The 14,875-nt window shown below is 40.0% G+C and overlaps 1 protein-coding gene across 2 annotated transcripts in view; it reads right to left on the bottom strand.

Moving 5' to 3' along the window:
• IMMP2L (inner mitochondrial membrane peptidase subunit 2) overlaps positions 1 to 14,875 on the bottom strand; it is a 1,449,658-nt gene that overhangs the window by 440,490 nt on the left and 994,293 nt on the right. For both annotated transcript variants that reach the window (XM_068276511.1, XM_068276513.1), the window contains exon 4: positions 5,105 to 5,170. In XM_068276511.1, coding sequence (XP_068132612.1) covers positions 5,105 to 5,170 — 66 coding nt within the window. The remainder of the gene's footprint in view (positions 1 to 5,104; positions 5,171 to 14,875) is intronic.

The raw sequence follows: 14,875 nt of genomic DNA, 5'->3' as shown, positions 1-14,875 counted from the left end.
AGAGAACCAAGTTCAGATCACTGATCTATGCAAACGAGCTTCTCTGATCAAACTTGACTTACTTGGTGGAACTCAGTCCTGTTTCCAAAAGAGCTTATACTGAACTCGAGGTGAGAGGGATATGGAGGCTGCCATATTTATTTCCTTGTATACAATGCCAGTTGCCCGGCAGCACTTTTGATCTTCTAACATAAGTAGTGTTTGAGTAAACACCCTGGAACAAGCATATAGCTAATCCAGTAAAACCTGAGTCAGAGTGCCTGATCTGCATATGCTTGTTCAGGGTCTATTTCTAAATGTATTTGAGACTCTGGATCAGGATAATAGACAGACAACTGGTATTGTTTAATAGGAAATAAATATGGCAGCCCCCATATCCCTCTCACCTCGGGTTCCTTTTAAACAGGCAGGAAACAGTGAGAGACAGCTTGAGATAAGGTTTAACTGCAGGAAAGTTCAAATGGCCATTATTTCTGCTTTGTTTTACAACGTAAATCTAAACTGCAACTGTGACAGTCTGAAGCAATGTTATAAATAAAGCTATATATAAAATAAAAATATGAAACTTTTTCTTTGCTACTAATGCTGCTTTTATTATCCATACTACACATACAGTTCATAATCTCATATGTTTATTTTTGCTTCAGATGTGCTTTAAAGAGGAACTTTACCAAAAAAAATAGTAGTAGGGGAAAAAATAAAAGAATACTTTACAAAGTGAGAAGTTAAAAATGGAAGAGAGATCAAGAAATTATTAATATATGTCATGTAATTTGTTCATGTTATTTGATCCACAATGAGCCTGCATGTCATCATCTATACTACTGGCAGACAAGGAAAAATTAGACAGCACCAACTGCTCTTATCCATAACCTCACCCACTAACAATGATATAGGCTAAAATGTTGTTTTTTATAGCTATATATACATGCACAGAGGGAAATACTGGTTGCTAGGCAACCTTTTTCACTTACTTGTCGGTACTTTTCCAATTGCAAAGTGGTAAAAAGAGAAGATGGAAAATTATCTCCTAGGGGGAAACTCAGGAGAAACATGGAATTGCATATGGGCCCATGGGCCCTATTCATTTTGAAAATGACAAGAAACTTGCTTGTAGGCATGTTTCTTATCTCCTGACAAATTCAGCATTAAGGCGGAGCAAAAAGGGCCTTGCAAAGAGAAATAAGAGTCATTGGCCAATATACAGTTATTTTTTTCTCCTGGTATTCATAGGAGGGGGTGAAGAGGGAATGTTTTTTCACTGTATGCTGTATTTCTGCTGTGTTATGAGCTAGCTAGATAGACATAGGACTATATACAATAAAGATTTTTTTTCCTGAGTTTTCTCCTAGATGATATTTTTACAACTTGTCAATAAAATGCCCTTTAAACCACCAGCAGCAAGAAAATATTCAAAATAATTTTGCTAGTACGCGTACTTATTCCATCAAATTTTTAGTGCCTTTTCAATTGCAAAGTGCTGAAAAGTTATTTTAAAGAGAAGATGAAAAATTATCTCCTAGAAGAAAACTCAGGAGAAAAAAAATGAATTGCATCTGGGCCATTGTCTGAGCAATGTTGGAGCAAGGTTTTAGGTTGTGGTGTGGTCTTTCAGAGATCTCATGATACATCACCGCTAAACACACAAATCATGATTTTACATTCCTAAGTGGAGTGCAAAGTGTGCTTATGGCACTGCGAGACAGATGTATGCATGTTGGATTAGTATGGCTCTGCAAAATACTCAATGTATCTGGCTTTAAGAGATACAAGGAGATGATTAGCATTATCAGCAGTAATGCTGCATGGGAGATCTTTCTTGTTCATATGAAGCTAAATAATTGCAAATATTTTCATAGGGCAAATTTTATTTTTAAATGCAGTATGTCACATTGCCCCAAACTGCTGCATCTGGTCACAGAGTTAGCAATAGCCCTATAAGTCTTTCACATTTATCCCATTTTGGCAGGTCCCATCGTGGCACCACAAGAGCTGCCGTGCTCTGTGCATGGTAACTCAGAAGTGAGGCAGACCTCTAGTGGTTCTGGTCCTGGATCAGTATGAACTATCTGAGTACTTACAGAAATAACCATAGTTAATAATTATTTCTCTGGTCAAGTATTATCTTCATTTAACCACTTTATCCCCCACTACAGTATATCTACATCCTCTGTGACTTCATCTAACCCACAAGGGACGTAGATATACGTCTTCTAGCAGAAGCAAAGCTGTGCATGATTGGGCTTGCTCCTCTGCAAACATCTGGCACTATCTGCTGTAGTCCTAATTGGTGAAAGGGAATATATGTTCCCTGAGCCAATAAGATTGATTTTTACCATTAAAATACTATTTTCTCAGTACATAATGAAAAATACACACTGTAGCATTATTTCAGAATCAAATATCTCCACCATAAATTGTGACAGGAATATAATCTAAGTTCTGTGATAAATGGTAGAAATAGCCAAACAAATTTGTGGATTTGATCTTCAGAAGCACTTTTTATTTTTAAACTAGAATTGGTTAAAACTGAGAAATAATGTGTTTTTTCTATTTCTCCCATTACAATGCATAGAAAACCAAATTGTTCAAGGGAAAAAATACCATACAATGAAGCCTAGTTTGTGTTGAAAAAAAAAAGATATATATTTCATTTAGGTGTCATGAGTAGGGTTAAAGTTATTACTGATTAAATAGGGACATAGCTAAAATATATAAACTGTTCTGGTCCATAAGGCGGAAACAAGGTCTGGATGCAATGTGGTTAAGTCCCTTTCTCTTGTATCTCTCTACCTTTTTTCTTCACAGCCTACCAAGTGACAGGGCGACAGTTCCTTAAGACTAAACTCTAAGAGCTGCAGAGAAGGCAGATTCCTATGTCTTTGCAGGATGCTTCTAATGACTTTATACTATATTCCACTATGTATTCATCCCTCTTGTTTTGCAGTTCCATGAATGGGAGTTTATGGGAATTATGTCATATTGCTAGACAAGCCTTATGTAACAAATACAATGAACTACACAGGAGTAGGGACTTTGATGTGGATACTCAGAAAGCAGGCTAATAGGGGACTAATTATATGGATGTAGCTAAACTTGAAAGTTTTGTGGCAATGCCTTATACTTTGTATTAAACAATAGAACAGAGCTGTCACACTAACTCTTCAGTAATTTTTTTAATTGCCTTCACAACATAATTTTTATGAAACCACCAGTACATATTAGGTTCCATGCGAACATTTTGTGATACATGCAGGAAGAAAAATGCTACAGCCGAAACACTTAAAATGGTCAACAAAACAGCCACAAATAGTCATGAGTGCATTAATTTAGAACTCAAGTTTATCTTTAACCTTATAGTTACTTTTCAAAGAAATGCAATTATAAAAGAAATGTGCCTTTAAAATGATATAGAAGAAATACTTCTTTCTTACTGAATAAAAATCTGAGGTTGCTGCTAATCACATACAATTGGCATTCCCTTCACACTACTCCTTAGTAGTCAATGCATTTGTATGCATCACTTTGGGCTTGATGCAAGTATTGAGTATTAGCAGCAGTACAACTGCTGATATTTGGTTATGTCAGGTATACAATGTAGTGTTCATCCACTTCAGCAAAACAACACATGGGCACCGATGATGTAGCAAACCGCTTTAATCCACTTGTGGTAAAAAGTATATAATAGCAGCAATACAGTTTGCATAAGAAATAACGTGATACTTCACCAGTCTGATGACCCACACATAGATAGTCCACACAACGTAGTTGTTCAGTAGTGATAGATGGTCATGTCTAGGAGAACTCATAAAGAAGAATGTGATCAGTTTGGTCAGGTGACAGACATGCAAGTCTCTGATTTGCTAGTCAGGATCATGTGCTAAAGCTGGATGTGATCACAGCCAGCAAATCAGAGCTTTGCAAATTTGTCAGCTGATCAAGCAAATCACATGCTTCTCAATGAGTTCTCCTAGACATGACCATCACTAGTATTAAGCCATGTTATTGTTACTTTTCCCCATTGATTGGCTAATCTTAATGACCCCCTTATCCCTTGCTAATGCCTAATCCAAGACTCCTCCCCAGTGTTAATCCTTTCCTGACATTTATCCCAAGACCCTTCACTAAATCTTACCTCATCCTGATGGTTAACTACTTGAAACTTTTAACTTTAACTCCTAAAGCTAACATTCTCTACCCCACCCCATCCTCAACTCTCACAAATAATGCTAACAGATATTTACCTTTCATCATTTTAGAACTCAAATTAAAATCTGAGAACCTGGGAAGAAATCATAACACCTGGTCTTGGCTATGTAATATCCCCATGCTAATGTCCAACTTAATTCCCTTCTGCCAAATTCTCCTGAGTGCCATTATTGGCTAGGTTATAGTTTATTTGTATACAAATTGACGGTGCTCAACACAGTGTATGGTAAAAATGTTACTTTATATATAATCAACAGGTCATAATTACAGTGAGCTAAACCACATGCGGACCTGCAGTAAGGACACAACCGCCACCCTAAAAACAGGAATCAATGGTTGCTGTAAGTCCACTCCATGGAATTTTTTTTCAATAACTTTCTCTCCTGTGGAAGGCTGCCTGTTGTAGGCAAATGTGAAATAATGCAGCTGTAACTGTAGACACAAATATTTAAAATGTAATTTCCATGTAAAACGGGAAGACAACGTCACTTTAGCACAGTGCTACTCAATGTTATGGACCCAAAAGTTTGGTATTGCTCATAGGGTGGAACTCAACTACAAATTCCTTGGGTTACCATGAGTCTGCAAGGGGCACTGTACATTTGTAGCCATTTTCCTAAGAAAGTTGAGTTTAATAAGTTTTAATACGTTTGGAAATGACTTAAACCTGCAGGTAAAATCTTAAATTCTGTAAATATGTACACAATTCATAGGAAAATGAAAAATATTTCCAGAGCAGATGCAACCTGAGATCAACATAGATTAAATAGTAGAATGGTTGCCTTAAAAACTGTATATTGCCTACAATATTGAATCAAACCTCACATGAAGTATGTGCTTGCTGTATATTTGAAACTTAATGAACAGCAATATCTATCTTTAGATCAGAACTTACTTTACAATGTCTCCTTCTAGACCAATCACTCGTTTAATAATCTTCTGTTCTGGGTTCTTTGGAGACCTAAGGAAAAGAGGAATATGATTATGTCAGCAGTGATTAATGATGTGCTGGTCAAATAGGGCAGACAATGCTGAAATGGTATTTCAATATTGTGTTGACACACTATCATTCCAGTTTAGGTATCTTTGACATAGTGCCAGACTTAAACAGTGAAAATTTAAACTCCGCTTACCATGTTATTATTTGTATGTTATCTATGGCAATAGATTAAGCTCTATTACAATGAAAACTATATGCCAATTTAATTAAAGAAATCAATTTACATTTAATATCAGGAATAGATGTGATGGCTTCCATGCATTTTCTGGGAACATTCATTCCTTGACAAATGTATCAATACATAATTCTGTGTACTTTATGCATGCATTACTCTCCTAAAACAATTATGCATGACTAAAGTTAGATGAGAATTAAAGGCTAAAAAATCAGATGACATTATGAAGTTGATGGGAATTTTTTTTAAATAAATATAATAGGATTGGTTATGGTTTTCTAGTTGCAAGCAAGTTAGTGGATGCTATTTGTAAATACAGTTATGACATGGAGCATCTTTAACAAGGCCAACTAAGCCACTGGGCTCAGGTGGTGCTATTGAACACACACAAAGCAGAAGCTGATTAAACGTACACATACTGGCACAGGACTGCAGAAAAGTAAGGGGGTAGTATGTTCTGCTGGGTGATTTTTCCCCCAGTGAAGTTGAGACAGTAACATACAGACTATCACCCCCTAACAAACTATATAAAGCTCTTTCAGTATCTGAATTGAATGGCATGGGCAGTGAATTTCAGCAATAAGGCTCATGTTAATTTCAGGTATAACAGCTATGTTTTCATTGGTGGTTTTATCACCACACTATTAATAACTCCACTGCATGGCTATGTTGTGGAGCACCCGCAAATGAAACACTGGATAAAACTGCTTTACTGTCTTTGTCAGCAGCCAATAGGTTTTCAGCTGCAGAAATATGTTTTAGTTTAAATCAGTGGTAGCTCTCCTCATCAATTTCTCCTTTTCAATGTGGGATAATTACTGCAATACTTCTTTGTTTCTAGGCAGCAGCACAGTCAACAAGTTCATGTCTTCATCCTCCTTAGTGAACAATCACCACTTGAGGCCACTTTTAACACTTCAACTTATTTTGTCTTCCTTGATGTCCTATCCCAGACCCCCTCCCCCCACCTTGTAACATGATGCTTCCCTGCAACTTTCCAACCCCGATCCAATCATTATCAGAGCAGAGATTACTGTTCTTTCACCCATCTTTTAGTAACAGAATGTTGCTCTATCACCCATCCATCGGTTACAGACTGCTGCTCTATCACCCATCCCTCACTAACAGACTTCTGCTCTATCACCCATCCCGTAGTAGCAGACTACTGCTCTATCACCCATTCCTCAGTAACAGACTTCTGCTCTATCACCCATCCCTTAGTAGCAGACTGCTGCTCTATCACCCATCCCTTAGTAGCAGACTGCTGCTCTATCACCCATCCCTAGTAGCAGACTGCTGCTCTATCACCCATCCCTTAGTAGCAGACTGCTGCTCTATCACCCATCCCTTAGTAGCAGACTGCTGCTCTATCACCCATCCCTTAGTAGCAGACTGCTGCTCTATCACCCATCCCTCAGTAACAAACTGTTGCTCTATCACTTATGCCTCAGTAACAGACTGCTGTTCCATCACCCATCCCTCAGTAACACACTGCTGCTCTATTACCCATCCCTCAGTTAAAGACTGTTGCTCTATCACTCATTCCTCAGTTACAGACTGTTGTTCTATCACCCATCCCTCAGTAACAGACTGTTGCTCTATCACCCATCCCTCAGTAACAGACTGCTGCTCTATCACCCATTGCTCAGTAACAAACTGTTGCTCTATCACTCATGCCTCATTAACAGACTGTTGTTCTATCACCCATCCCTCAGTAACACACTGTTGCTCTATCACCCATCCCTCACTAACAGACTTCTGCTCTATCACCCATCCCTTAGTAGCAGACTACTGCTCTATCACCCATTCCTCAGTAACAGACTTCTGCTCTATCACCCATCCCTTAGTAGCAGACTGCTGCTCTATCACCCATCCCTTAGTAGCAGACTTCTGTTCTATCACCCATCCCTTAGTAGCAGACTGCTGCTCTATCACCCATCCCTTAGTAGCAGACTGCTGCTCTATCACCCATCCCTTAGTAGCTGACTGCTTCTCTATCACCCATCCCTCAGTAACAAACTGTTGCTCTATCACTTATGCCTCAGTAAGAGACTGCTATTCCATCACCCATCCCTCAGTAACACACTGCTGCTCTATTACCCACCCCTCAGTTAAAGACTGTTGCTCTATCACTCATGCCTCAGTTACAGACGGTTGTTCTATCACCCATCCCTCAGTAACAGACTGTTGCTCTATCACCCATCCCTCAGTTACAGACTGTTGCTCTATCACCTATCCCTCAGTAACAAACTGTTGCTTTATCACTCATCCCTCAGTTACAGACTGTTGCTCTATCATCCATCCCTCAGTAACAGACTGCTGCTCTATCACCCATTGCTCAGTAACAAACTGTTGTTCTATCCCTCATGCCTCATTAACAGACTGTTGTTCTATCACCCATCCCTTAGTTAAAGACTGTTGCCCTATCACCCATCCCTCAGCAACAGACTGCTGCTCTATCACTCATGCCTCAGTTACAGACTGTTGCTCTATCACCAATCCCTCAGTAACACACTGTTGCTCTATCACCCATACCTCAGTAACAGACTGTTGCTCTATCACCCATCCCTCAGTAACAGATTCCTGCTCATGAATTCAGAGGCAGTGGCTACTCTAACTGCCAATTTTGCATACTAAGTAGGATGTTTTTATTTAGAATGATATGATTTATTGGCTAACTTACAAGAAAAATAGTGAGCTTTCATACAATATTTATTCTTCAGACTCTAGTCCTGTAGACTAAAATATATTAGAATGCACAGCTTACATGAATTTGAACATCAGAAGGTGGTTGACAGGTTTTTTGCAAATACAAAGAAGTGTTATTAACTTTCCAATGACCACGTAACGCTGATGGGCATGAACGTGGTGGCAGCCCCAAGACCGCTTAACGCGAATTGGCATCAAGTCCAGGGTGGGGTTTTGCAGGAGCTCCGCCATCAATCTCCCAGCGGCGATCGCCACTAGGAGACTGTTAGACAGAGAAAACGGCATCTATTTACTATGTAAAACGCTGCGATCCATGGCATTGCTGTACTGGGGGCAGCTGTGTGACACGGTTGTCTCCTATGGAGGCACAGGAGCAATGAATCCTATGAAAGCCAATCGCTGTCATTGGCTGGCTGAGGGAGGGAGGGTGGGATAGAAAAATAATAAAAAAAATATTTTTATTTATTTAAAAAAAATATTTATAAAAAAATAAACATCCGGAGAGCGATCAGAGCCCACTAACAGAAAGCTCTGTTGGTGGGCAGAAAAGGGGGCGGGGAGCACTTGTGTGCTGAGTTGTATGGCCTTGCAGCAAGGCCTTAAAGCTGCAGTGGCCTAAATTGGAAAAAATAGCCTGGTCACTAGGGGGGTGTAAGCCTACAGTCCTCAAGTGGTTAAGATGTATTCAATACAACAGGACATCAAAGGCATCTGTGAGAGTGACAGAAATATTAGCTACTTTAGTGTGTTGCACTTTAGTGTGTTCTTGTTTTTTGAGTGTTTATTTGTATTGTAAGAATTTTTACAGACCACTTACTTACTATAAGCGACAGCAACATAGGAGAAAAGTAATTTGTAGTGCACTTTACTCTGGGAGAAACGTACCTGTATTTTAAATGCTACAGTTTTTTACAATAGAGGTCCTGTAAGGGGTGCAAGTGTGGACAAAAGACCCTCAAACTCTATCAGTGCAAAGCAGGTTATATCATCGGCCACACAGCACTGGATTTGGGCACCACTATTAAATCTATGTAGTTTGGGTGGTAGCAATAGCCAAACCTCAAAATACATGCAGAAGTGGAGATATTAGGTAATCAGTAGGAGAATATATTTTTTTATGTTTCCCTAGATTGCATTGCACAGAGAGAGAGAGATGTTTCTCAGCTTCTCCCTGCAACCAAATCAAACATGCCAGGAACATATGTATGCTGTCAGTGACCCTTAATGAAGATATGTTACATGTAATAAAATAAAGCTTATTTTTTATGAGGTGAGCAAAGCACATAACCATTATGTTGCTTCAATAAGAATAGCAGTGAAAAAAGATACAATAGGCATTCCCAAGTACAGCAGCTAACAGCAATAAAATGGTACACAAAAATGTCCCTAACTACACACTGCCAATAGTGCATACAAATGTTCTAGCTAGCTAGCAAATGTCTCTCCCTATACTACCTAACCTCTGCACACAAAGTAAACACAGTCCTAGCTAACTTTGCACACACAGAATCTTATGCTAGGTACACATGATGCAATTTTCTGACAGATTTACTATCAGATCGGTTATTTCTAACATGTCCGATCTGATTTCTGATCAATTTTTTGATAAATTTTTTATGTTCGCTTCTATAAAAAATCGTTCTAAAAAAAATCAAATCTGACATGTTGGAAATAATGGAATTTGACAGTAAATCCGTAAGAAAATTGCATCATGTGTACCTAGCATTAAACACTAGCAAAAATCTAGACAATACATCTAAGTTAGCCGTTCCTGCAGTACAGTTCTTTACTTGATAGACAGCTGCAGCTCTACGGCACTTATTCAATTAATTTTTTTCTCCTGAGTTTTCTCCTGGGAGATAATTTTTCATCCTCTCTTTAAAATAGCTTTTTTAGCATTTTGCAAATTAAAAATTCCCCCAAAAAGTATGTGAACAGTACAATCAAAATTATTTGGAGTATTTTCTTATTTGCTGGTTATTTAAAATGCATTTTATTGACCACTGGGAAAATATTACCTACCTAGGAGAAAATGTTAATTGCATATGGGTCTATGTCTTTCTAACAAGCTCCTAAAAAAGCAGAATTACAGCATAAAACTAAAAAAAGTCCCTCTCCATCACCCCCCAAATCTGCCCCCCCGCTCCCCCCGTGAATTCCTGTGGTGGGGTCTGTCCTGATTGGCTGCTGGGGTTTGTGGTGAATGCTGGGAGAAAATGATTTTCCCTGCTAACTCCTATTACGCCCTTAAGACCCAAATTTTCCTGCTATGCCTACGATTGTTCAGCGAGAAAGGACCACATGGTGAATCTTAGGGGCTGATCTCACTGAAGTGATTGGGAAGTGAAATTGGCCTGATATGCTGGGAGAGCAAACTTTTAATTCTAACTGTCAAAGTTTTGCTAACTGTCAAAGTTGTGCAAAAAATATTGAAATGTATTGAGTTTACATTTGTTTAAGTCATTATAAAACAATGTCAGACAATTGTTCTGAGAAGGAAGAACTATGGGATGCAATACAACAAATTCCTGTTTGTGTGATAGGCAGATAATTTGCATCTAGCTTACACCTGCAGTCATGTGGTTCAGAATACCCAGTATGCTCATGGTGACCCTAAAAAACTAGGAAAGTATAAGGGACTAAAAGAAACCAAAAAGCACTCATACTTAAACCAAGGCTGAATATAATGTTTCCTTCTTAAAACAGAAGGTATTTGTGATAATTTTATTTTTAATGAGCAACTCTTGTTTTCTATGATGCATCATTCCTGAATATGCAAATCATCTCTTTATGCCCCTTAAAGCCAGGCACACGTCCAGAACTGCTGGTGAATAGTGAGCTTATAGCTTATGAATTTTACAGAGCCACATTAATGCAACGTGAATACAGCCTGTTCCGGACATTCTGGTCCTCATCATTGCATGGCACGAGTTGATAAGGCTCTATATTCAGTGATTTTAATTAACAAACTTCCAAAAGCCATCTTTGTAAAATACCAGCATAAATACCAGTTCAAAAATCAATATATGAATTTTCAGTTTCCAAATTCATACAGATGAATATTGAGGATTACATTAATGCTTCTCAACTCTGTTCCTCAGTGTGCTCCATGTGACTTTTTAAATCGCTTACAAAATGCGAACAGCCTCAAAGGAGACAAGATGTTGCCTGACAATCAGGTCAGTGATATATACAATGAAAAGAGAAAATGTATTCACAGAAAAAGAAGACATTATAAACATGGAAATACTATTTCATTTTCATCTATACTTGACACCTTCAGCATTTTAATCCAGATTAAAGTGAACTTTACGTGTAAAACGGGTAGTTCAAGTTTTACATTAAGATTATAAAGCAGCTTTGAAGTCTTTGACTGCAGAACATGCAAGAAAGCTCTACCTTTACCGTCCTCTCAGTAGAGATGTTTGCGTCAAGGGATGTCCTGCAATTGAAAATAAATTGTACGCCTCATACATTCAGAACAACCTACTATCAGGGGCGGACTGACCATTAGGGCACTCGGGCACGGACCGAGGGCCCGTGGTCAGGGGGGGCCCGCCACCCGCCAGAGAAGCCTGACCAGGAGGGGAGACAGCCAGTGAAGGAGGGCAATGGGCATAGCAGCGGAGAAGGAGGGAAGTTCCCCCCCCTTCTCTCACCTTGGGGCCCCCCTTCCTGGCTGTCCCCTCCGTAATCTGTAATGTGTCGGACAGCTGGAAGCGGCTGACAGCGGGCGGAGACGCTGTTCAGCCACCGGAGGGATCGCTGATCTGTGTGCAGCTAGTGTGGGCTTGAGAAGCCCAGACTAGCTGCACACAGATCAGCGATGCCTCCAGTGGCTGAACAGCGGTAAGTCTCTGCCTGCTGTCAGCCGCTTCCAGCTGTCCGACACATTACAGATTACGGAGGGGACAGCCAGGAAGGGGGGCCCCAAGGTGAGAGAAGGGGGGGGGGAACTTCCCCCCTTCTCCGCTGCTATGCCCATCGCCCTCCTTCACTGGCTGTCTTCCCTCATGGAGACACCTACAAGCCTGGCTGCTTATACTGGGGGCACTTATAGACCTAGCTACATATACTGAGGGCACCTATAGACCTGGCTATACTGGGGAGACCTATACACCTGGCTGCATATACTGGGGGCACTTATACACCTGACTACATATACTGGGGGCACTTATAGACCTAGCTACATATACTGGGGGCACCTATAAACCTGGCTATACTGGGGACACCTATACACCTGGCTGCATATACTGGGGAGACCTATACACCTGGCTATACTGGGGAGACCTATACACCTGGCTATACTGGGGAGACCTATACATCTGACTGCATATACTGGGGGCACCTATACAATTGGCTGCATATACTGGGGGCACCTATACACCTGGCTGCATATACTGGGGGCACCTATAGACCTGGCTATACTGGGGACACCTATACACCTGACTGCATATACTGGGGGCACCTATACACCTGGCTACATATACTGGGGACACCTAAAGACCTGGCTATCTATACAGGAGACACCTATAGACCTGGCTATACTGGGGACACCTATACACCTGGCTACATATACTGGGGACACCTAAAGACCTGGCTATCTATACAGGAGACACCTATAGACCTGGCTATCTTAACTGGGGACATCTATAGACCTGGCTATCTTAAATGGGGACATCTATAGACCTGGTTATCTATTCTGGGGACACCTGTAGATTAGGCTACTTATACTGGGGACACTTATAGACGTGGATACCTGCACTGGGAAAACCTATAGACCTGGATACTTCCACTGGGGATACCTTTTGACCTGGTTACCTATACTGGGGGCACCTATTTTGGCGGAACTGCTGCCAGATTAACTATTTTTGGGGAACTGCTGCTCTCAGATTAAGTGTATTTTGAGAAACAGCTGCCAGATTATGTGTATTTTTGGGGAACCGCTGCCAGATTGTGTATAATGGGGGAACTGCTGCTTCCAGATTCTGTGTATTTTGGGTAACCACTGCTGCTACATGTATTTTTGGTGATCCGCTGCCAAATTATGTGTATTTGGGGGAACCGCTGCTGCCAGATAACGTCTATTTTGGGGGAACGACTGCCATATTATCTGTATTTTGGAGAAACCTCTGCCAAATTGCATGGATTTTTGGTGAATAGCTGTCAGATTACATGTATTTTGGGGGGAAACACTATGGCAGAGTTCAGACTTCCCCGGCAGACCTTTTACACCACTGCTAAGGTCATGTATATTTTGCCCCACCCATGACCACGCCCACATTCTGTTGCGTGACCACACCCATACGCGCGGCGCAGGGATTTTTGGCAGTGTACGATATCTCAATATAACAAATTTACTGTTGTCAATAAATGATTATATCTTAGTCTGTAAAAATATAAAGTGAAAGGTGGGAAACACTGGTATGGGGGCCCCATAATCTCCTATTGCCTGGGGGCCCCATGAGTTGTCAGTCCGCCCCTGTCTACTATCTATGAAAATTAATTGGAAAACTGTTTCCCATGCTGAAAAAAATGGGCACCAGGCTTCCAAGTAGTGTGCACTGAGAAAAAACAGGCCCCATATTATATGCTTTTCAGTTTCCCATAAAAAGTGATTGCAACTTTGAACTCCATGCCTATAGTTCCTACAAATACTGTATCATCATATATAATATACAAATATACATTGTTATTTAGTATTTATATAGTGCCATCTTTTGCAGCACTGTACAGATTATATGTTCTTGTCACTTGCCTCTCAGAGGGGGCTTACAATCAAATGCCTCCCATACTCTTATGTCTATGTATGTATTGTGTAATGTATGTATCATTATCGTACCCAATATAGGAAGAAGCCAATAAGCTTATCTGTATGTTTTTTGGGATGTGGGAGGGAACCAGAGTGCCCAGAGGAAACTCATGCAGAAGCGGGGAGAACATACAAACTCTGTGCAGATAGTGCCCTGGCTGGGATTTGAACAGGGGACCCAGCACTGCAAGGCGAGAGTGATAACCACTATGCAAATAGATAAAAACTTAATAAAGTGAGAAGCGTTGCAAATTCATTTAAAGTGAAAGGAATTTAAGAGGCACATAGTGATGGTCGAATATTGCGATTTCGCGTTTGCAATTGTTACTGCATACAATTGTGAATCGTAAAATTGTGGTGATCCCCATTGCCTTTAATAGCAGGTGAACAGCAAAAACCTTCACGGCATATCTGCAGACAGAATTTCTATTTAAAATGTGTACAAAGTGTACAAAGTCCTGGACGGTTGCATACATATTTTAGGCAGAGGCTTTTTTCATATGTTAATGCCAAAAATAAATTTGTTTCAAGATTTTTTTTTCGTTATAAAGATTTTTATTGAGAATAACACATGAGGTTGTACATAAGAAGAAGAACAGTGTCCAAGATTCAGAACAATAGTAAACATTGAACAATTATAATAAGCATTGAACATTTGTAGGTTGATTGCATGACATGTGAGGCATATCTCCTCAATTAACTAAATAGTGGATAGTCATATACTGGTTGCCCATGAAATTCCAAGGGCCTTTAGCTCAAGATACTCCCGAACCGGCATTTACATTACCTAATAGGTAGCCAGGTGTGGGTATCTATCTTTTACATTGATATGCCAGTATCCCAGAGACACAGTGGGCCAGAACGGACCCTCCCTAGGATAATATGTTGTGAAGTTTAAGAGCTTATGGAAGTTTTGAAGTGATTTGCTTGAACCTCGGGTGTTATATAATAAATCTATTCAAAATATTAT

Source organism: Hyperolius riggenbachi, chromosome 3 (assembly GCF_040937935.1).
Source record: "Hyperolius riggenbachi isolate aHypRig1 chromosome 3, aHypRig1.pri, whole genome shotgun sequence".
NCBI classification, from domain to species: domain Eukaryota; kingdom Metazoa; phylum Chordata; class Amphibia; order Anura; family Hyperoliidae; genus Hyperolius; species Hyperolius riggenbachi.
Note: the sequence above shows the minus strand (reverse complement) of the source record. Positions and strands in the feature narration are given on the sequence as shown.